Source organism: Marmota marmota, unplaced genomic scaffold, assembly GCF_001458135.2.
Source record: "Marmota marmota marmota unplaced genomic scaffold, marMar, whole genome shotgun sequence".
Lineage (NCBI taxonomy): Eukaryota > Metazoa > Chordata > Mammalia > Rodentia > Sciuridae > Marmota > Marmota marmota.
The window spans coordinates 6,904,571-6,924,649 of NW_026000001.1; the positions used below are offsets into that span (position 1 = coordinate 6,904,571).

The 20,079-nt window shown below is 52.3% G+C and overlaps 2 protein-coding genes across 6 annotated transcripts in view; one reads left to right on the forward strand and one right to left on the reverse strand.

Annotated features, from left to right (window-relative positions):
* Window positions 1-10,648: 10,648 nt before the first annotated feature.
* Window positions 10,649-16,377, forward strand: LOC107157116 (interferon-induced transmembrane protein 3-like). 3 transcript variants are annotated; one of them, XM_048807985.1, is made up of 3 exons: window positions 10,649-10,947; window positions 11,397-11,533; window positions 13,107-13,566. In XM_048807985.1, the coding sequence occupies exons 1-2, from the start codon at window positions 10,780-10,782 to the stop codon at window positions 11,529-11,531; spliced, it is 303 nt and encodes a 100-aa protein (XP_048663942.1). In that variant the 5' UTR covers window positions 10,649-10,779; the 3' UTR covers window positions 11,532-11,533; window positions 13,107-13,566. The 3 variants fall into 3 exon arrangements, with proteins under 3 accessions (XP_048663942.1, XP_015358898.1, XP_015358899.1); XM_015503412.2 differs by lacking the exon at window positions 13,107-13,566 and having other exon boundaries at window positions 10,652-10,947; window positions 11,397-11,637; XM_015503413.1 differs by lacking the exons at window positions 11,397-11,533; window positions 13,107-13,566 and adding an exon at window positions 16,051-16,377 and having other exon boundaries at window positions 10,765-10,947.
* A 2,913-nt stretch (window positions 16,378-19,290) lies between these two features.
* The window catches only part of LOC107157114 (interferon-induced transmembrane protein 1-like), a 2,434-nt gene continuing 1,645 nt past the window's right edge, over window positions 19,291-20,079 (reverse strand). The window contains exon 3 of one of the 3 annotated variants that reach the window (XM_048807983.1): window positions 19,291-19,442. The gene's annotated coding sequence lies outside the window, so the exon portion shown is untranslated. The remainder of the gene's footprint in view (window positions 19,443-20,079) is intronic. The other 2 variants (XM_048807984.1, XM_048807982.1) reach the window with 2 other exon arrangements.

The window sequence follows — 20,079 nt, forward strand, 5'->3', positions numbered from 1 at the left end:
CTGCAGCAGGTGCAGCCCAAGGCCTCGAGGGGTTTCTTTAGGAAAGCAGATGGACCTTCAGGGAGAATGGGGGCATCTCCAGAGGGGGAGACGGCCAGGGCTGTTAACACCCAGGGAGGGCCCGTGCCTGGCTGGGCTGGAGGCGCCCCCAGGCGAGCCACACAGCTTGGCAGCAGTCCCTCATGCTGGCTCACTCCTTGCGTGTGACCAGGGTGAGGGTCGTGGCCCAGGGTATGCTGCTCAGGAGCTGCAGACACTTTGGTGGCTTACGGACACCTCCTCTGAGATGCAGCATCCGTGGCTTTGTGGCTGAATTCCTACCCCAATGTCCCCTCCCTCCTCCACCCCAGGGGTCAAAGCCAGCCCTTCTACCACAGAGTCAACAAGACCAAAGCACACACATGCGTTGAACCAAAGCTTTGCCTGACACAGGTGTCCACCCAGGTGTCCACCCAGGGCTGCAGAGGCCCTAGCATGTTGCTTTCAGGTTACCTACTCCTGGGGGCAGGCTGTGCCTGCAGGCTGGGACGAGTACCCTCCTGCACTTCACAGCCAGGGTCGCTCTGCAGAACCTCTCCCCAGGACTGGAGATGAGGAGTGGCCAGCTCCCCTCCCCAAGTCCCTTTTAGACCTTCTTATCTCACACAGCTTTCCCAGGCCCTGATTAGTGTCTGACTGACAACGGGACTCTTCAGAATGAGTTCCAGGGACCCCAGAAAAACTGCCCATCTGTGCTCGGGTTCCAAGAAGAATGGGCAGTGTAGAAAAGCAACTGGACGCAGGGGCTGGCAGGGTCCATCTGTTGGGTCTCTTCTGGGCTTCTGGTGTGGGCAGGACCCTCTGGAAGGAGGCTATTCAAGAGAGAAGGGAGAGGGCAACCTTTCTGAGGCTGGACTGGTCTCTATGTCTGTCTTCAGGGGAGGAGGGCAGGAGGCAGGAGGGCCAGGTACCTTGAGCAGAGCTGGGCTCAGACTTGCCACACCAAGACACCAGGCTCCAGGGTCTTGTGTTCTAAGCCCCCAAAGCACAGTGGAGGCACCGTTAAACGGACTAAGCTTGTCCCAGAGCTGCCTGTGTGGGCAACGAAGTGCACTCTGATCAGTGAGCACAGTACCCACAGGCTCTGGTCACAAGCGGCCAAGTTCCAGGCCCTCAGAGCCTCCTCTGTTCACGACATTTCCAAATGAGACCAGCCAGCTGCTCTGCTCCCTGGGGCTCTTTCCATCCCTTCCTGCAAACTTTCCATGTGCAGGGCTGGGCTTTTTGAATCCTCTTTGGACCAAATTGTTCCCCAAATCTAGAGCTACAAATAAAGTCAATTAAGATTCCTGTGCTTTTCTCTTTTAACAGAACTCAATGTGTATTTGTTGAACAAATGGATACATGTAGCCTTTTATAAAAGTTATTTTTAAAAAAATCCCTCCCATGAGCTGGGCACAATGAGGTATGAGCCTGTCATTCCAAGGCTCAGAAGGCTGAGTGAGGCAGGAGGATTCCAAGTTAAAGGTCAGTCTGGGCAACACAGTGAAGCCCAGTCTTAAACAAACAGACAAAACAACAACAAACTGGGGTGTGTCCCAGTGGTAGAGTGGTTTCTAGTATGCATGAGGCTCAGAGCTCCATCCCCAGGACAACGAGAGAGAGAGAGAGAAGAAAGAAAGAGAAAAAAGGCAGGAGGGATGTTTGGTCTTCTTCCTGGTCACTCCTGTGTTCCTGAACCCTCTGGCTCCATAAGTGGTAGGAGTTGAGAGCATTGTCACTGGTCACTTAGAGGGCTTTTTGGACCACTGTTATAGTTAAAGCTTCGTCCCTGGGTTTCATAAACTGACTTCCAGACCACTCACGTATAACCGAATCAAGCCTTTATTGAAGCACAATGGTGGCGACTGACCAGAACATAAAGCTGTTCCCCTGATCAGCCCTGAACAATTGCAAGGGCGCTCCTTATAAGCCTGAAAACCGCAAAAGGGACATTTGGGGGTCCAGCCAATGCAAGCCAGCCAGGTTACAGAAGCGGGAGAGTGCAGTCTGGTGGTGGGACGCTTAGCCAATCAGTTAGCCCAGTCACCCCAGTTACAGAAACAGAGCCCCGTTAGGTAGTTCCGTGTTCTTAAAGGTTTCTATAGCAAAAGGAAAAGAACATCTTGCCCCAGTCATGACCCTTCTCCTTGGCCTGGTTGTTTTACAAAATGGAGTCACTTTGGCTTAACTATCACACCACAAGGAGCCCAGGTTGGTGCAGGGGCCTAGGGAGCCCTAAGGAAGGGGCGTGGCTGCCAGGGGCACACAGCCTGTGGCCCGAGGGTTGGACTCCCAGGGTGGAACCTGTCCTGCCTGGTTGGGGAAGCTCCCACCTTCCAGTTGGGCTTAGCAGGAACCTGGGGTTTGGTTCCACCATACTTAGGGGTGAAAGTGAAGAACAGCAAGCATGTGCTCCCCTGGAAGTGCAGAGTGGGGTCCTCCTGGCTTAGGTGTCGCAGGGAAAGTGCAGGCCTGCGAGTGGAGTACAGGCAGCCTACCGTGCCTTGGTTTGGGAAATAGATTTGCTTTTTTTTTTTTTTTTGGTACTAGGAATTGAACTCAGGGGTTCTCAACCACTGAGCCACATCCCAGCCCTACTTTGTATTTTGTTTAGAGACAGGGTCTCACTGAGTTGCTTAGCACTTTGCTGTTGCTGAGGATGGCTTTGAACTCGAGATCCTCCCGACTCAGCCTCCCTAGCCGCTGGAGTTACAGGCCTGCGCCACTGTGCCCAGCTGATTTGCATTTTCACAGGTGACTCTCACAAGAGGGAAAGGTTAGGACACACACTCAACCACACAGCTCCAGTACACCGGACAGCGGCCGGTGGAAAACTAGGGGAAAGGGACTCACGAGTATTGCATTCTGAAGTCACCAAGATTCTGTCAGGGAAGTCGGGAGGGGTGTGAGATAAAGGCTGAGGCCGCCTGGGAAGGACCGCACCACCGGGAACCACAACCCCATATCTGTGTGCCTTCTTGCTATGCCCAGCGAGGGCCTGTGGTGTGCTGTGCTCCCCACAGTCATGCAGGGGCCCAGCCAAGGGCACCTGGATAGGAATCCTTGCATCACTGAAGCCAGAGGAGGTACCAGGAGAACACCCCCTCCTAGATCCCAATAGGCCTGGTCTTCAGGGGGTGGCAGAGCAGCCCTGCCGTCTCCCAGAGGAGGGCCGAAGCCTAGTGACCAGCCAGGGTGAGCTCCACACTCACCAGCTGGTCACAGGATCCTGGCCACTGTCCTCCTCAGGGAACCACCAAAGAAATCTCCAGTTGCCGGAAGGGGCGGATGTGAAGGTTCCTGCACCTGGCATGTCCCCTCTCAGCAGGGACATTGGGATAAAGAACAAGTCCCTTGCCCACACCCTAGCATTCAGCCGCCGAGCAGGGTCACAGTCAGGGCTCTGCAGCCCTCTACAGGTGGCTTGGGGTGGGTGTGTTCCTGGGTCTCCTTGTGGAGGCAGCCCCTGGTTCCCCTCTGGGACTCTGCCGAGCCCACCGTCCCATATGCACACCAGGGGCTGTGGGACACTGTGTGGCCTCTTCAGTCCCTTCTGGCCATGGACACCTGGGGGCTTGCATGGCTTAGATGCAGTTTGTCCCCACCATGACACAGGCGAGGCTTGCTCCCCAGGTGAGGGTGCTGAGGCGATGGCGGTGTTTGGGTGGTGAGGGACCCACCCTGGCCAGGGGGTCAAGTCAGCCGCAGGCAGCTTCCGCTGCAGGAAGCTTGCCCTCCTGCACCCTGATTTCCCCATCTTCCTGTGGGTGTGTGTGAAGCCACAAGAGGAAAGGCTGAAATTCCAGGAAGCCCTGGCCAGTGGGGCACCACCCTCTCCAGGAACTGGCTGTGAGGTGGTCCCAGACCCCCAGCTCCGACACTCCCTCCAACGCCAAGGCCTTTGGAGACCTGACCAGGGTTGGGAAGAGAGGCAGGCCTGCACAGGTCCATGGCTCTTGATAGACCCAACCTGATCTTTTCTTAAAATTGGGCATCTCGCCACAAAACCATGAAAAGATTATTTTGGCTTTACTAAAAATTACTGCAAATTCTGAACCTGCTTGGAATGCCTGCCCGTGCCTTGAACTCACCCATGCCTGGCTCTCTGACCAGGTAGCAGCCCTCTCTGAAACTTAGAGACACCTCATAAATATTGGCCTTCCCTGGCCAGACAACGACCCTCTCTGAGGCTCTAATGGTCCTCATAAATTCTGATGTTGGGGCCAGCAAAAAATGTAAACTACCATTAGTGTGATGCTCGTCAGAGTTCTGTTATCTGTAACCCCCCTTTGTGTAACTTTCTGGGCTATAAAGCTGGGCTGCAGGAAAGCTGGGGTGCTGTCTTGTTCCCGCCATTTTTGGAGGGAGAGGCAGCCCAGCCGGTCGAAATAATAAGCTTGCTTTAATTTGATTTTAATTGGAGTCAGTGGTCTTTTCTTGCATCCTGGTCTAACATTTTGGAGTTCCCCGGAGAGATGACCCTGCCCGACCAGACCACAAGACCAGACTGCTAGAAATTCTGAAGCCGGCCTTCGCTCCAGGGCTCCGGGCTGGAGAGCCACTCTAGGGGGTGCACACCTTGAGACGTTCCAAGGCCTCGGAGTGAGCCTTCGGTCCCCGGAGCACTGCAGTGAACTGCCGCCCTAAAACAATTAGCAAACATCTGGTGGAGGAGGCCTCCATAGGTAAGTGGCACCTTTATAACATCTGGTATTTGGTTAAGGGAGATCTCTTCTGAAGACAGAGAGGTGGCCTGGCGAGGCTCACATATACTCCTGTCCGGGACAGTAATGAGATATCATTCTGTCCTCTGTTCTGTTCTGTAGGGAATTCCTCTGGAAGGGTAGAGAGGGGCTGTGGGCATATACGCCCTCCTACCCCGGAGCTTTAGCAAGACGTTGCATTGCTCCTCTGTTTTCTGTTTCCGCGCTGGGTTTCTGTTTTCTTGTGTTTTGTTCTGTGTTCTATATGTTTTTTGTTTGTTTGTTTTTGTGCGTTTTGTTGTGTGACTTCTGTGGTAAAAACTTAAGGAAACTGGACATGAAAATGGGTAATAAAGCAAGGAAGCCTGACACCCCTTTGAACTGTGTTTTAAGGAACTGCGATAAAACTTTACCCCCCTTTGTTAAGAAGGATGAGAGAAGCCCCTAGCTGGCTGCCTAGAGCACCCCACTGCAGAGGGCAATGCCTGCTGGGGACCTAAGAACTGACTATCTCCCAGATTAACAAGTGAACCTCCTTTGAAACCCCTGTCCCTCCAGATGAAGAGAGTCACAACCTTTGGGCAGAGTCCCTGTGTTTCTCCTTTGTTAGCAAAGCAATAAACCTCCCTTTTTCTTTTTCTGAAAACCCTGTCCTCATTATTAAATTGGCACTAATTGGCTTCAAGGTCAGGAACCAAACTTTCAGTTACAAATTTTGATACCACCACCATCCCCCAGAACTTTTTTTTTTAATAATTTTTTATTTATTTTTATTGTTTAATTTTCAGCGGACACAACATCTTTGTTTGTATGTGGTGCTGAGGATCGAACCCGGGCCGCACGCATACCAGGCGAGCGCGCTACCGCTTGAGCCACATCCCCAGCCCCCCCCCAGAACTTTTTTAGAGCTGACTACTAAAATGTTAGGAGATGGAGCGCGCCTAGGGTGGAACCAAACCAGAGGAGCTAATCCTGTAAGTAAAAGGAGGGACTGAGGGACTCCCAGCAGCTGCTGAAGCCCTTTTGCTTCTGGGAACTCCCGCCTTCCTTCCCTGCACTGTAAGGATTATGCCACCTCTGTCTTTTGAAAAAAAAAAAAAGAGAAAAAGAAAAAGGGGACACTTAATGCAGTAAAGTCGCCATGGAGACCCTTGATTTTACATTTCTGGTTGCCCCTCTGTGAAAACATCTTGTCCCCTTGTGGGGACATCTATGGTGCCACTGGTGTAGGAGATTTTTCTCTTATCTTCTCTGTTTTAAAGGTTTCTGTCTGTCAGCCATAGTCTGGAGCTCCTTTCTGTCTGTCTGTCCTGTGTCTTTGTTTCTGGCCCTTTAAGACATGGGCAATAATGTGTTGATATTATAGGTTGTTTCTTAGGAATGATCTTGGCTGAATGTGTGTCTAAAAGATGATGTTTTATTGTAACAATCTGGTATCTGAATGGGTTTTTGAAGCATTGCACAATCTTGCAGTTAAGAGTTGGGTTTAGGTAATTGTTTAGTTTATGATTTCAGATAATTCATGCCACAGAACTTAAATACTTAGGATGGAAAACTAAAGAACTCTACTTCCAAGTTGGCAAGTAACTCCCAATCATTCAGTTTTTTTCACCAATTTTGAATTGGGTAGCCTGGGAAGATGTCACTGTGGGTACCAGTGCATTAATTTGGACAAGGATAGTAAATCATAATATGGTATCTGTTGACAAAACAAGATGTAAAGATATAGAATTTTGTGAATTGTATCTTAATCTTGTATCATAATTTTCAACATCCGAACCTGAAAATTATGACTTATGGTTAAAATGCCTTAGGCCTGAGGTGTCTGTTCAGAATAGCAGTTTTTCCCTGCTCCTTCAGACCTCAGCCAGGACTTAGGTTGAAATGCAAATGAAAGAAGCCTGCAAGCTCAGTAGGAGACTGATCTGAGACCTAAAAAAAAGTAAATTGTATGGTATTTACTAATTACTGGCCAGTCATTTTTTCTAGGACTCTTGTTTTTTCCTTAGATTCTGTATTTTTTTGAGCTCATGATTTTGATCCTACAGACCTAGGTTAATGTTTTTCTGATCAGTTCTACCTTTGACCAACTGTGGAGTTTCTGAAACATTGCAATGGAGATTTCACCTGCGAAAAGCTACAAGGCCTTTAATATTGTTATGTGTGCACACTTTTGTTATGTGTTGTATGTCTATATGTACATATGTCCGTATATCATATATATGATATACAAATTAACATATATAAGGAGTGCTCATAAAAACAAATTTTAAAAAGTGGATCCAAAGATCTTTAATTCATGTGATTTAAATGGTTCAATTTAAATTGGATAAACAGATAAAAATAAATGTCTTTAAATTTAAGCTTACAAGTTTTCCTAGGTGTTTAAAAAAAAAAACTCATAAAATATTAATGTCTATACAATGTCTAATATGCCTTGGTTCTAGGACTTTTCCTTCAACAACAACAAAAAATAATGGCTAGCACTGTTCAATATACTTGTCTAATATTTTGGTAAAATAAGTAAAGTAAATTTGATATGGGATTATTCATTCATGAGTACTTTTGTTAGATATCTGATTGATTTACTAAGGTCTGTATAAGTTTGTTTTTACAATCAGTCATGTGTTAAAGAGACAAAAATTTCTTAAAACATAAGTTTACCCATAACATTGTGTTGATTAAGTTTTATTTTTTTATAGTGCAAGCAACCATAAAAATTAAACAACTGGTTAAATAAGAACTGTTATTTTAGAGCATTGTACTGTCATTTTTTTAAAAGCTAAACTTGGTTAATATAAAAACATCAATGTAATTGTGATGCTATTAATGTGCTCATATCTTCCAGGTATACAAGTCTGTAAGATAGAAACTTTAAGAGAGCATTATATCAAGCTGGTGTTCTGAAGTTGTATGGTAAAACATATATTGGGGATTTATTTACCTGTTATCAATAAGATATGTAAAGTTTTATGTTACTTTTTACATTGGGGAACAATTTAAATGTATTTTTAAGCTAACGAGAGCCTAATCTATGTAAAGGTTAAAAACTTTCAGCCTTTCTTTAATTCATGTTTTAAATGTGATATCATATGATGTTAGCTAATGTTCATGTGACCTCAAACAATTTATGTAAACTTTGTAAAATGATATTTAAAAAGCAAAGATCAGCTTTAGAACTAGAACACTTAAGATTTATGAAGAGCCCTGCCTTACCTGAGAATAGGCTCTGTGTCCCATCTTACAACATGTGAGAATGACTATGAAAGCAGTAGGCCAGATTTTAGTTCATTTAAAGTTATGTTCAAAAGTTGTTTTTTTTTTTTTTCCTGTCAAGATTACTAGGATCTTAAACAGGGGATATAAAGTATAACTCAGCCAAAAATTCAGGATAGCTATTACACGAACTAAGTGTTTTTACTCTTGTCAATTTTATTTTGTAATTTCCTTATAAGTGAGCTAAAGATTCCCTGTTAGTGTTTTGTAGAAGTGTTGCTTTAAGAACACAACCTTGGTTAATTTAAGATAATAAGCCATCACCTACAAGACAGATAGGATTATACAGACCCCAATTAATAAAAAAGGTAAATAATTGTAAAGTTATAGACATTAAAGCTCAATACTTTTAATTTAAGGCTGATAAGGTGAATTTGCTAAATGTTTAAGATCAAGACTTAAAGATTAAAGTTATATTAAAAGGGCCAAGAAAACCAATATTTGGCTCTTGCCCTCAGAGTCAGTCTGAATCCAGGGAACAGGGGACTTCTCTAAAGAGCTTTACAACTCTAGGCCACATAACCTCCCGATCAGGGAGATTAATGAGACCACTGGAGAACAGAAAGCCAATCAGTGCATTCACTATGAAGAGGAGGGTCATTGGAGAAGGGAGACATCCCTGATGCTTCCAAGGGAAGCCACATGGTCAAGCAAGACCTGGACCCATCCTAGCGCAAATGGCACTAGCGGAACTGAGAAGCTGCTCTAAAGCCCCAGGATTCCCATGGAAACTCGGCTGACTGTTAACAATAGATAGAAACAAAAGTCAATTTGACTGCTTCATCTTAAACACTTAGCAAAGACAGTTAAAACCAAAACACAGCCATTCCTGGGCATTTTAAATAATAATGATAATAATAATAATAATAATAATAATAATAATAATAATAATTTAAGGTATACACTTTATGTTAGCCCCCCAAAATAAGAAAGACTGGAGGCTACAAAGAAGGATTCTCAGACAGAAATGCCTGATAACTATAAAAAGAGACTATCAAGAGGAGCTGCCAGAGACAGAAGTTTTTAGTTTAAGGCCTACAGATATTCCTAACCTACACAGGTAGGCTTGATGTTTGCTAGTATGATTATCCAGCCCTGAGTTACAGAATTAAAGGTTTCTCTATTAGACACTGAGGTCATACTAGTAAAAGGATTTTACAAGATCAGATGACATTAAATTATTAAACTGTATCTTATGGGGAGGGACATCTGTAACACTAAAAGTTAAATGTTGTGTTTATATTCCTGATAACTGGGGATGTTAAAGCCTGGTGAGGGAACTTCTATACAGTGATATGTTCCAGCTGCTGCAACATTTATGCAGTACTCATGGTTTTTGTTTCTCTCATAGAAGCACCCATCCCCAGATGACTTTACAACCTGTTCTTCCCCAACCAGACTTCAAACCGAACTGACTTCTAAAAGGCAACTCATGTCCCTCACACTGTGCCCCCTCACGTCACCATCTCTCAGCTCAGAAGAAGCCAAAATGAGTGATGCCCTTCTTCTTACAACAATGGAGCCAAAAATAAGTAGACTATCAATATAAGTAATTAATTAAGTCAGGTAAAATCAGGGAGACCGGTTTTGGGTGAGTTCAAAAAGGTTGGAGACTGTTACCTGAGGGATTAAAATTCCCTCAGTGCTCTTCCCCTACCCTATCAAAGATTTGAAAGGGACACATAAGAAAAGGGGGGAATGATAGAGCCAGCCTGATCTTTTCTTAAAATTGGGCATCTCGCCACAAAACCATGAAAAGATTATTTTGGCTTTACTAAAAATTACTGCAAATTCTGAACCTGCTTGGAATGCCTGCCCGTGCCTTGAACTCACCCATGCCTGGCTCTCTGACCAGATAGCAGCCCTCTCTGAAACTTAGAGACACCTCATAAATATTGGCCTTCCCTGGCCAGACAACGACCCTCTCTGAGGCTCTAATGGTCCTCATAAATTCTGATGTTGGGGCCAGCAAAAAATGTAAACTACCATTAGTGTGATGCTCGTCAGAGTTCTGTTATCTGTAACCCCCCTTTGTGTAACTTTCTGGGCTATAAAGCTGGGCTGCAGGAAAGCTGGGGTGCTGTCTTGTTCCCGCCATTTTTGGAGGGAGAGGCAGCCCAGCCGGTCGAAATAATAAGCTTGCTTTAATTTGATTTTAATTGGAGTCAGTGGTCTTTTCTTGCATCCTGGTCTAACAGCTCTGTGCTGGGGCCAGCTGGCAAATGCGCTGATCCCCCAGGAGGTGCCTCTCATCCACTGAGCTCCAGAGCCTGTGCCCTGGCCTGGAAGGCACCTGGGCCCAGGACAGTGAGTGTGGGCTTTGGGGACACCCTCAGGGTCCTGGGAGAACAGGGGTAGTGGACTCCTGCTGCTGTTGGCCTGGACTGTGGAGACCTGCAGGCCAGGGAAGAGCACCTGGGTCACCCACAGCCTTAACACAGAGGGGTCAGCTGAGCAGGCTCTGATTGGGGTCCTGGGCAAGAAGTACTGTCCCCACCCCCAACTCGGGCCTCTCCAGACACCTGGCCCTAGTGAAATCATCGCTTACTAATTTCTTTCCCCATCTTCTTTCCTCAGACAATTAACTAATGTACAAACACAAGGAAGCATAACCTCTGAGAAAGCAGAACTTTAGGGTCCGTGGGAGGAGGCTGCTGAGAAGGGGCCAGACCTACCAGGACCCTCCCCTAGCATCTGGGCCCCACTCCACAAAAGGGCTTTTGTGGGCCATAAGAATTGCACTTCCCAGACTCCGACCTCAGCAATATCAGACTTCTCAATGCAGAACAAGGTGCACCAGGAGCCAGGCTTGTCTCCCATGAGGTCCACTGAGATCTCTATTAGCAGGGAGGACATCACACCTGACTATGTCACCTGGTCCCTGTTCAACACGCTCTTCATGAACTTCTGCTGCCTGGGCTTCATAGCCTTCGCCTACTCCGTGAAGGTGTGTGTGCTGTGGGGGGGCTGGGCAGTGGGAGGCTGACACTCCACCTGCACCTGGGGTGTGTGGGTCTGTGTGTGCTGGGGGAGCTGCTGTGGATCACCCCCTATGGCTGGTGTGCATTGACCCTGTGTGCCTTCCACTTTCTGGATAAGTGTGGGGGGCATTAGGGGATCTCCCAGGGCAGACACAGGAGGGAGCAGCCTGGGAATCTGGGGTCACTCTTGTCCCCATCCCCAACCCAGAGGACTTCTCCCTATGCCCAATGGCAGAAATACCCGCTGCACACTGCAGAGTGTGGCACCCCAGGCTGTCTCCCAAGCTGGGGTGAGCAGCCAGCACTGGGGCCTGCTGCACAGTCTGAGTGTGTGAAAGGCAAGGGCAGAGAGGACCCTGGGGGCCTGGGCCTAGCACCTGCCTCTCCCCTGACCCTCTGCATCTGGTCTCTCCAGTCTAGGGACAGGAAGATGGTGGGTGACATAACTGGGGCCCAGGCCTTCGCCTTCACTGCCAAGTGCCTGAACGTCAGTGCCATGGTCTTCACCATCATCCTGACCATCATCTTCATGATTGCTTACTTAATATGACTGTAAGGGTTAAGTGCTGAAATGGTTAAAACAAAATGTGTGAGTCTACATCATGTACAACCAGAGAATGAAAAGTTGTGCTCCATTTTTGTGCAATGAAATGAAATGCATTCTGCTGCCATGTATGACTAATTAAAAAAAAGAGTTAAGGCAGGGGTGAGGGGTGGAGCTTCATGCGGAGGGTGCCAGACTATGCAGGCAGCCCTGGGTTCAATCCCCAGCACCAAAACAAACAACTAACATTTGAAAGAGTTTCCTGTATTTGAGGCAAGATCAAGTTTCCCTTCTCGCCATGTCCAACCTTCCCTAGCTGGCCGTGTACCCTGGGCTGAGGCTCTGCCCCTGCACCCCTCGCTTTCTGAAGCATTGACACGCACCCATCTGTCCACAGTGGGATTCAATAAAGTGCATTGTACGTGGCTGTGCTGTGATCTCGCCTGGGGAGGGGTCTGCTGGCAGTCCCAGCCTGGTGCACCATCTGAACCCCTCTCCCTCTGCTGTCGCATGCATGTCCCAGGTTCTGCAAGTTCCTGACTTCTTGCTGTGGGTGCTCAGTGCCAGGTGGCATCTGGCTTTCCCTGTATTTGGTGGCTGCAGGCAGATTGACGAGGTCTAAACTTCCCAGGGCTCCAGGTGCCCAGGAAGGGTGCAGAGGATGGGAACCAGGAGTCTACAGCCCAGAGATGGGGGGCAGTAGCCCAGGTCCTTGGCCTTCAGGGGAGAACAAACCTCTGCCCAGTCACACCTGAGACCTGGGTTTGTGTCAGGGCCTTGAATGGTGGTGGCCTTGGGGTATCCCTGGGCTAACCTTGCCCTGGACCCCCTTGCAGTGGGAGCTGGGTGGCCTGCTGCTTCTTCCCCTGCACCCCTGGACCAAGCTGGGCCTCAGCCCCTCCCACCCCCTTCCGTGCTCAGCAGCCTGCAGACCAGGGGACACCAACAGGGCCACGTGACTGGACCTGAGGGGCCCAGTATGTAGCAAGGCGACGTCTCTAGCCTCTGTATCCCTCTTTCCCTCAGTGGGGGGCCCATCTCCCGGCTTCTGCCTCATTTGGGGCGACCAGCACTTCAAGTCTCCTGGGACCCTGGGAGGGGACTGTACCCTCTCCCTATGGTGCAGGGGTCCATCCTTTGTCACAGGATGGGAAAGTCTCAGCTGCTTCAGGAAGGCCAGGTGCCCCACTCTCCAAGGCCAGGGATGGGAAGCCCTGGAGGGCCTCTGTCCAGCTTGCCGGCTGCTGGGGTGTGCTCGCAGCAGGCAGGAGGCCCAGGAAGACAGCGGTCTTCTCACCGTGCTCCTTGGCAGGCAGAGAGCTCTTAAAATGTTTCCAAAGACTGGGTCCCTCTTGGGAAACAGGCCAGCGAAGGAGGTCACTGCCCAGTCCCCACCAGCCAAGGAGCAAGGGTGGGAGGTAGGACCCAGGGCCATGCTCCCCCGGGGTCAGACCCTGAGCCTTCACTCAACTTCAGATGCAGCCCCGTGACTAGGGAGGGCAGAGTCCCCAGGACAAAAGACTCGGCCATACATGCGATGGCTGTGGACTATTACTCTTACGCCCAAGTCCTTCCCCACAGATCATGTGGACATCACTTGGGCAATGGACTCAAGGACAGGGGACTCCAGACGTGCTGGGCACCAGTGGACACACAGGAGCAGGTGAGGGTCTCGACACCCAGAGTGTCGACATGGCTCCTTGTCCATGTGGCACCAAGGGGTCAGCAGTGTCCAAATCTAAAGTCCACTCACAATGGGCCCCAGGCCATGGACTGTCCCAGCAGGCACTTTCCATTCCCCAAATGTGTGACTGGAACAGGAACAATGGAGGTTGGCAGAAGCCACACTGCATCCACCAACCAGCAGACCTGGTCACTGGGGCAGGAGTCGGCAGAGTGTGGTCAGCCAGGAGGAAGGGCCCTGGTGAGAGTACCTGCCTATGGTGGAGCCAGGCACAGAGCCTCCTGGGTCCAGGCACTGGCCATCTGTCCTCCACTCCTTCAGGAGGTCCTGCAGGAGAGAAGGCTCTGGCGGAGGAGCGTGGACTGTTGCCGACCCGTCACAGGGAGCCCAGGTGAAGCAGGGTGCCAGGTGGGGCGGTCTCGGGTTTGGGTGCGTGGTAGCTGGACATCGTGGGCTTTTCTATTTGGTCTCTAATGATGGATATTGGCCACTGATGAACCCAGCCTAATTCCATCTTAAGATTGGGAGCCATCTTGTCACAAGGTCATGAAAAGTTCATTTCTGTTTTACTTTACAACACTAAGATATTTATTTGGCCTGACCATACTGTGATGTTTAAACTTGTTTGGAATTCCCACCCATGCTCTGAACTCAACCAGGCCTGGCTCTCCTTGACCAGATAACAATCCTCCCTAAAACCTCAGCGGCTCCTTATAAATTCTGATGTTGAAATCTGAGTTAATTCCCTACCTTGAAATTTAAGCCATGTAGAATCATTAAGCTGTTATCTACTCTTGTGTTAGGCTTGCCAGAACCCTGTTAGCTGTAAGTTCCCAAGACACCCCACTTTTTAAATTTTTGTGCTATAAAAACCTTCCTGTGCTTAGACCAGATGCTGTCCTCTGGCCTGGTCTCTGGGTGAGGCAGTCACTGATCAGCTCTCTTATGTACACAATACAAGGTTGCTTTAATTTGGCTTAAGATTGGAGTTGGTGGACTTTTCTTTGTGTGACAGGTTCAACAGTCACTAGGAACCATGTGGCAGAACTGGCTACCACCAGCAGGACCGTGTCAGAACTCGCAGGCCAGAGCACCCAGTGGGCCAGCAACACTGCAGGTATTTTGGGGGGGAGTGGAGTAGGATGGAGCAGGAGGCTGGTCCTGATTCCTGTGTCCTGGACTGCTTCCCAGCGCCTGTCCCTCTGCTCACCCCTGGGGCAGCAGAGGCTGCCTTTGGGACCAGATGATGGAGAGAGCAGAGCTCAGCCTCCTCTTGAGGGGGCAGCTCCTGTGAGGGGCAGGTGCATAGGGTAGGGGCCTCTCTCTAGCCCAGTCAGGGCAGCTTGAGGACCCTGGCAGGGCAGCCTCCCCATGGGCAGAGCTGGATGCAGGCCCTGGGCAGCCTGCGTGTGAGGGGAGACAGGGTCCACGGTACCTGGAGCCCCAGACATGGCAAAGTCCTAGCAGCTCACCACGGCCAACAGGAGAAGGAGGTGGATGGGGCCCCAGGTCCTGAGGAGGGCTGCCTGGAAGTGGCCATAGAGTGTGGGATTCAGGAGACGTTTCATTCTCAGAAATAACTTCCCTGGGCCAGACTGGGTGAGCGCCCAGAGTCGGGATGCTGACCTCAGCAATGTCATGAGCCCAGGGTGCACACAGCCACTGTGGGGACTAAACCTGAGACGGATTCAAGGAGAGGGCACTGGGTGAGCTGCCAATCAAACGGGGACCTAGTGGGTGCAGTCCTATCACTACTCTCCTCTGTGCCCTTGGGGTCATTCTGCACCTCACCTCTTGCCCCAGGCCCCCCCGGGAGGCTGAGCTGCTGCCACCTCTTTCAACTTTATCTTTAGGGACAGCCCAGGGGCAGCCTGGAGAGGGCCTGGCTGTCAGGGTTTCCCCTCAGAGAGGCGAACGCTGTCAGGGTTCAAGCCAGAAGCGGCACACAGGGGCCTAGGCCACAACTCGGCCCCTCAGGGGCAGGCAGCAGGAACACCTGACCCTTCAGGCTGACCTGGAGCTGTAGCCCTGACCACAGATGGACCTCACCATCCCTGAGCAGGGGCACTGGGCTCATCCTGCATGACCAAGGTCACCCGGTGGCCAGCTCCACACCTGAGATGCATACAAGGGAATGTGGCTCTGTGCTGGGAAGCAGCTGGCAAATGCACTGAGCCCCTCTGCCCCAGCCACATGCCCTGGCATGGAAGGCACCCAGGGCAGGAGGCACGGCAGGGCTCGAGTCTCCCCAGACTCCACCTTCATCAGAGGCTTCAGCACAGGAGGCCCAGGACAGTGATGCAGGTCTGGTGGAGATGGGGTCCTTGTTCCCCACAGTCAAAGACTGAACACCAGACAAGAGACAAGGCAAGCCCAGCAAGCAAGTTTCATCTAAGAAAGTGATNGGGGGGGGGGAAGTGCATGGGAGGCTGACACTCCACCTGCACCTGGGGTGTGTGGGTCTGTGTGTGCTGGGGAGCTGCTGTGGATCACCCCCTATGGCTGGTGTCCATTGACCCTGTGTGCCCTCCTCTTTCTGGGTAAGTGTGGGGGCATTAGGGGATCTCCCAGGGCAGGCACAGGAGGGAGCAGCCTGGGAATCTGGGGTCACTCTTGTCCCCATCCCCAACCCAGAGGACTTCTCCCTATGCCCAATGGCAGAAATACCCGCTGCACACTGCAGAGTGTGGCACCCCAGGCTGTCTCCCAAGCTGGGGTGAGCAGCCAGCACTGGGGCCTGCTGCACAGTCTGAGTGTGTGAGGGACAAGGGCAGAGAGGACCCTGGGGGCCTGGGCCTAGCACCTGCCTCTCCCCTGACCCTCTGCATCTGGTCTCCCCAGTCTAGGGACAGGAAGATGGTGGGTGACATAACTGGGGCCCAGGCCTTCGCCTCCACTGCCAAGTGCCTGAACATCTGGGCCCTGATCTTCAACATCATCCTGACCATCGGCGCCATCGTGATTCTCATCATCTTCTCGGCAGCGATTGTCCAGGCTATTTCACAGATGAAAAACCATCCTGGGGGCTTCTAGTCTTGCCAGGTCCTGACCCCCTAGCTGGCCCTGCACCCTGGGCTGAGGCCCTGCCCCTGCACTCCACGCTTTCTGAAGCATTTACACGCACCCATCTGTCCACCGTGGGATTCAATAAAGTGCACTGTACTCGGGTGTGCTGTGATCTCGCCTGGGGAGGGGTCTGCTGGCAGTCACAGCCTGTGCAGGATCTGAACCCCTCTCCCTCTGCTGTCTGGCCTCCTGCTGTGGGCAGCAGCTGACCAGGATCCTGGGTGTGGCTCTCTACAACCTCTGAGCCCTGACCAAGGGAGCACTGTGTCCTGAGTCCCCTTGCCCTCTATCACCTCTTTGGGTTCTGGGGTGGATGTGTGTAGCCCTGGCCTTGTTGCATGGATGGGGGCTCCTGTGTCTCTAGAGAGTGGTGACAGAGAGAGACCCTGCCAGGGCCTCCTGACCCAGCCACGTCTGGCTCCATCCTGGCCGCTGCTTCCTCCTGTCCACTGGGCACTATCCATTCTCCTGTTTCATGGGGAGCAGCCAGTGGCTGGCAGAGGGGCAGAGACCTCAGTTGTGGGCTCACTGCAGAAGGAAGTGTCAAACCTGGTGACCTCTCAGGGATGTTGGGGCAGACTCTGAGAGCTCCAGTCCAATTGCCTGAACCCCTACTGTGCTGGCTCAGGAATATGTCTCTGCAAGATGGGGACCCAGGGCCCTGGGTGTGAGTTCTAGCTCTAGTTCTAGAGTTGCCCACACACTATGGAGCTGGGCCTTCCTCCCACGTGGCTCCACAGGGTCCTGCCAGGGCCTGGGAGGACAGTTCCTTCTGCTCAGAACCTTGGAGCAGTGACCCTTCAAGCAGAAGCCTGTCTGTTCTGTCCTGAGGGTCACCTGCAGATCCACCTGCCAAGTTCCTAGGCCCCCCGGCCTGTGCCCACCAGTGCCCCAGATCTGGAGTCTCTCAAGCGAATCGCTGTACTTGTGCCTGGTCCGCAGACAGAGTGCTCTCGCTGTCCCTGGGTGCCAGGTGTTGGAGCCAGAGGAGCCTGAGAGGGTCACCTGGGTGGATGGAAGCTCCTGAGCAGAGAGCACCTTCTGCAGGCTGAAGCCCAGCGGCGCCCCCTGCCGGCCACGGGCACAACCCGCAGGGATGAATAAAGATGGACTGGCAAGACCCAGAACGTTTCCCAGCCCAGATTTGGGGTGGGGTCCCCATAGGAGGGCAGAGGGGAAGACCCAGCTGGTCTTGGACTGAGGGTGGTCTGGCCGCTCGTGGGTGCGCACTCCTCAGGTCCCTGTAGGCAGCCGGCACTGCAAGGCCCACAGTGAACTTGGAAGTGTCCTCCTCCGCGGGGCAGAGTGAGCAGCCAGCTAAGAAGACTTTCCCTGGAGGGAACTTGTCCAGGGCTGTTCATGCGGAGAACGGAATGTGCTCCCGCCAGGAGCAGTGGCTGATAGGCCGGCCCAAAGAAGGTCAGCAGGGTCCACTGGGCATGGCGTGTTCTGGGGGTGCCTGGGCATGGGCAGGACTGATGAGGTCTAGGCCTCTTTGCCTTGCGGAGGGGCTATGGGGTGGGGAAACGGCCCTAGGACTCGCAGGCGGGTGGGTGCAGAATTGCTGGTCACCCTGGGGTGAGGGCCATGGGGGCATCCTCGCTGGGAGCGGTACACACAAGATTTGCCCACGCTGGCGTATGTCTCAGCCCCAATCCTGAAAATCAAATGGGGCACCGTCTGACCTCACAGGGAGGCACAGGTGGACCGCGCGTGGTGGTAAGCTGAGTCACCGCTAGAAGGGGTCTTCGAGCAGTGTTATCGGCGGAAGTCCCAACCCAGGCAGCTCTTCTGGCCAGAGTCCAGGTGGGAGGAAAAGACGGGGGCCTCACACATGGACAGAGGTGCTGCCACCCCGACCACATACCAAGCCCTGGAGCCTGCAGAAGAGCCGCGGGCCCCTTCCTAGTCAGAGCCAGCCCTGGTCTCCCCTGCCAGCACACCGCACTCCCAGAACCCAACTTGCCGTCCCCAGGGATTTTGGGGTGCATTTCAAACCCACTTGGGCGGTTTAGGCAGCAAAGAGCTGCAGGACGTGTCTCAGTCCCACGACACCGCGTGGATTTGAGCGACGGGGCTAGGGTGACTCAGTACAGTGACCTCCAGGGACTCCCAAGGATACCCTGGGGGGACACGCGGAGAAGTCATCACCCCCACCCTGGGGCTCCCGGAGACTTGCAAGGGGTGGTCGCCAGAGCGGAGGCGGAGATCGGAGGCTGTGTCCACGTGCATTAGGAGGGTCACTAGCGCCGGCGGGCGGAAGCGCCAGGGACTGGGTTTGGCGAGCGAGGGGTGCGCGGAAGGACCACCGCCTCGTCAGTCTCCGGTCACTTGACCGCGGTGCTGAGGTCGGCGGCGGCAGGGACCGGTCCTGGGCGAGCCGCTGGGGTAGCATCTCGTGTTCCTGTGCACCAGAGTCCCCTTGGTCTGCGTCCCTGGGTCCCCTGGAGTAGGAGTGCTGCTGAGGGACTGGAGGGCTCAGGCCCAGCCTGTGTGGGCTGCGCAGGGGAAAGAGCAGTAGGCAGCCAAGAGCTCTGGGCCTCTTTGGGCGGCCTATCAGCCAGTGCTCTTAGGGGAGGCAGGCCATCCAGCTCCCACCTCAGCAGTCTCCAGGGCAAGGTCAGCCCAGGGGTGCCCCTAAGGTCACCACCACTCAAGGCCAGACACAAAACTAAACTCAAACCCAGGTCTCAGGTGTGACTGGGCAGAGTTTTGTTTTCTCCTGAAGGCCAGAGACCCTGAGCTACTGTCCCACCTCTGGGCTGTGTGGGCTCCCTGATTTCTGTTCCTAGGGCCTTCCTGGAGGCCTGGGGCCACAGGAAGTTCAGTCTGCTTCTGCCTGCAGCCACCAAATACGGGGAAAGCCAGATGCCACCTGGCACTGAGCACCCACAGCAAGAAGTCAGGAACTTGCAGAACCTGGGACATGCATGCGACAGCAGAGGGAGAGGGGTTCAGATCCTGCGCCAGGCTGGGACTGCCAGCAGACCCCTCCCCAGGCGAGATCACAGCACACCCGCGTACAGTGCACTTTATTGAATCCCACGGTGGACAGATGGGTGCGTGTAAATGCTTCAGAAAGCGAGGGGTGCAGGGGCAGAGCCTCAGCCCAGGGTGCAGGGGCAGGGCCTCAGCCCAGGGTGCAGGGCCAGCTAGGGGGTCAGGACCTGGCAAGACTAGAAGCCCCCAGGATGGTTTTTCATCTGTGAAATAGCCTGGACAATCGCTGCCGAGAAGATGATGAGAATCACGATGGCGCCGATGGTCAGGATGATGTTGAAGATCAGGGCCCAGATGTTCAGGCACTTGGCAGTGGAGGCGAAGGCCTGGGCCCCAGTTATGTCACCCACCATCTTCCTGTCCCTAGACTGGGGAGACCAGATGCAGAGGGTCAGGGGAGAGGCAGGTGCTAGGCCCAGGCCCCCAGGGTCCTCTCTGCCCTTGTCCCTCACACACTCAGACTGTGCAGCAGGCCCCAGTGCTGGCTGCTCACCCCAGCTTGGGAGACAGCCTGGGGTGCCACACTCTGCAGTGTGCAGCGGGTATTTCTGCCATTGGGCATAGGGAGAAGTCCTCTGGGTTGGGGATGGGGACAAGAGTGACCCCAGATTCCCAGGCTGCTCCCTCCTGTGCCTGCCCTGGGAGATCCCCTAATGCCCCCACACTTACCCAGAAAGAGGAGGGCACACAGGGTCAATGGACACCAGCCATAGGGGGTGATCCACAGCAGCTCCCCAGCACACACAGACCCACACACCCCAGGTGCAGGTGGAGTGTCAGCCTCCCATGCACTTCCCCCCCCCC

Excerpts from the sequence above, each read along its gene's own strand:
- LOC107157116 (XM_015503413.1), top strand. The coding sequence starts at position 10,780 with ATGCAGAACAAGGTGCACCAGGAGCCAGGCTTGTCTCCCATGAGGTCC. Across the intron at positions 10,948-16,050 it reads CCTTCGCCTACTCCGTGAAG|TCTAGGGACAGGAAGATGGT; the intron begins GTGTGTGTGCTG and ends TGGTCTCCCCAG.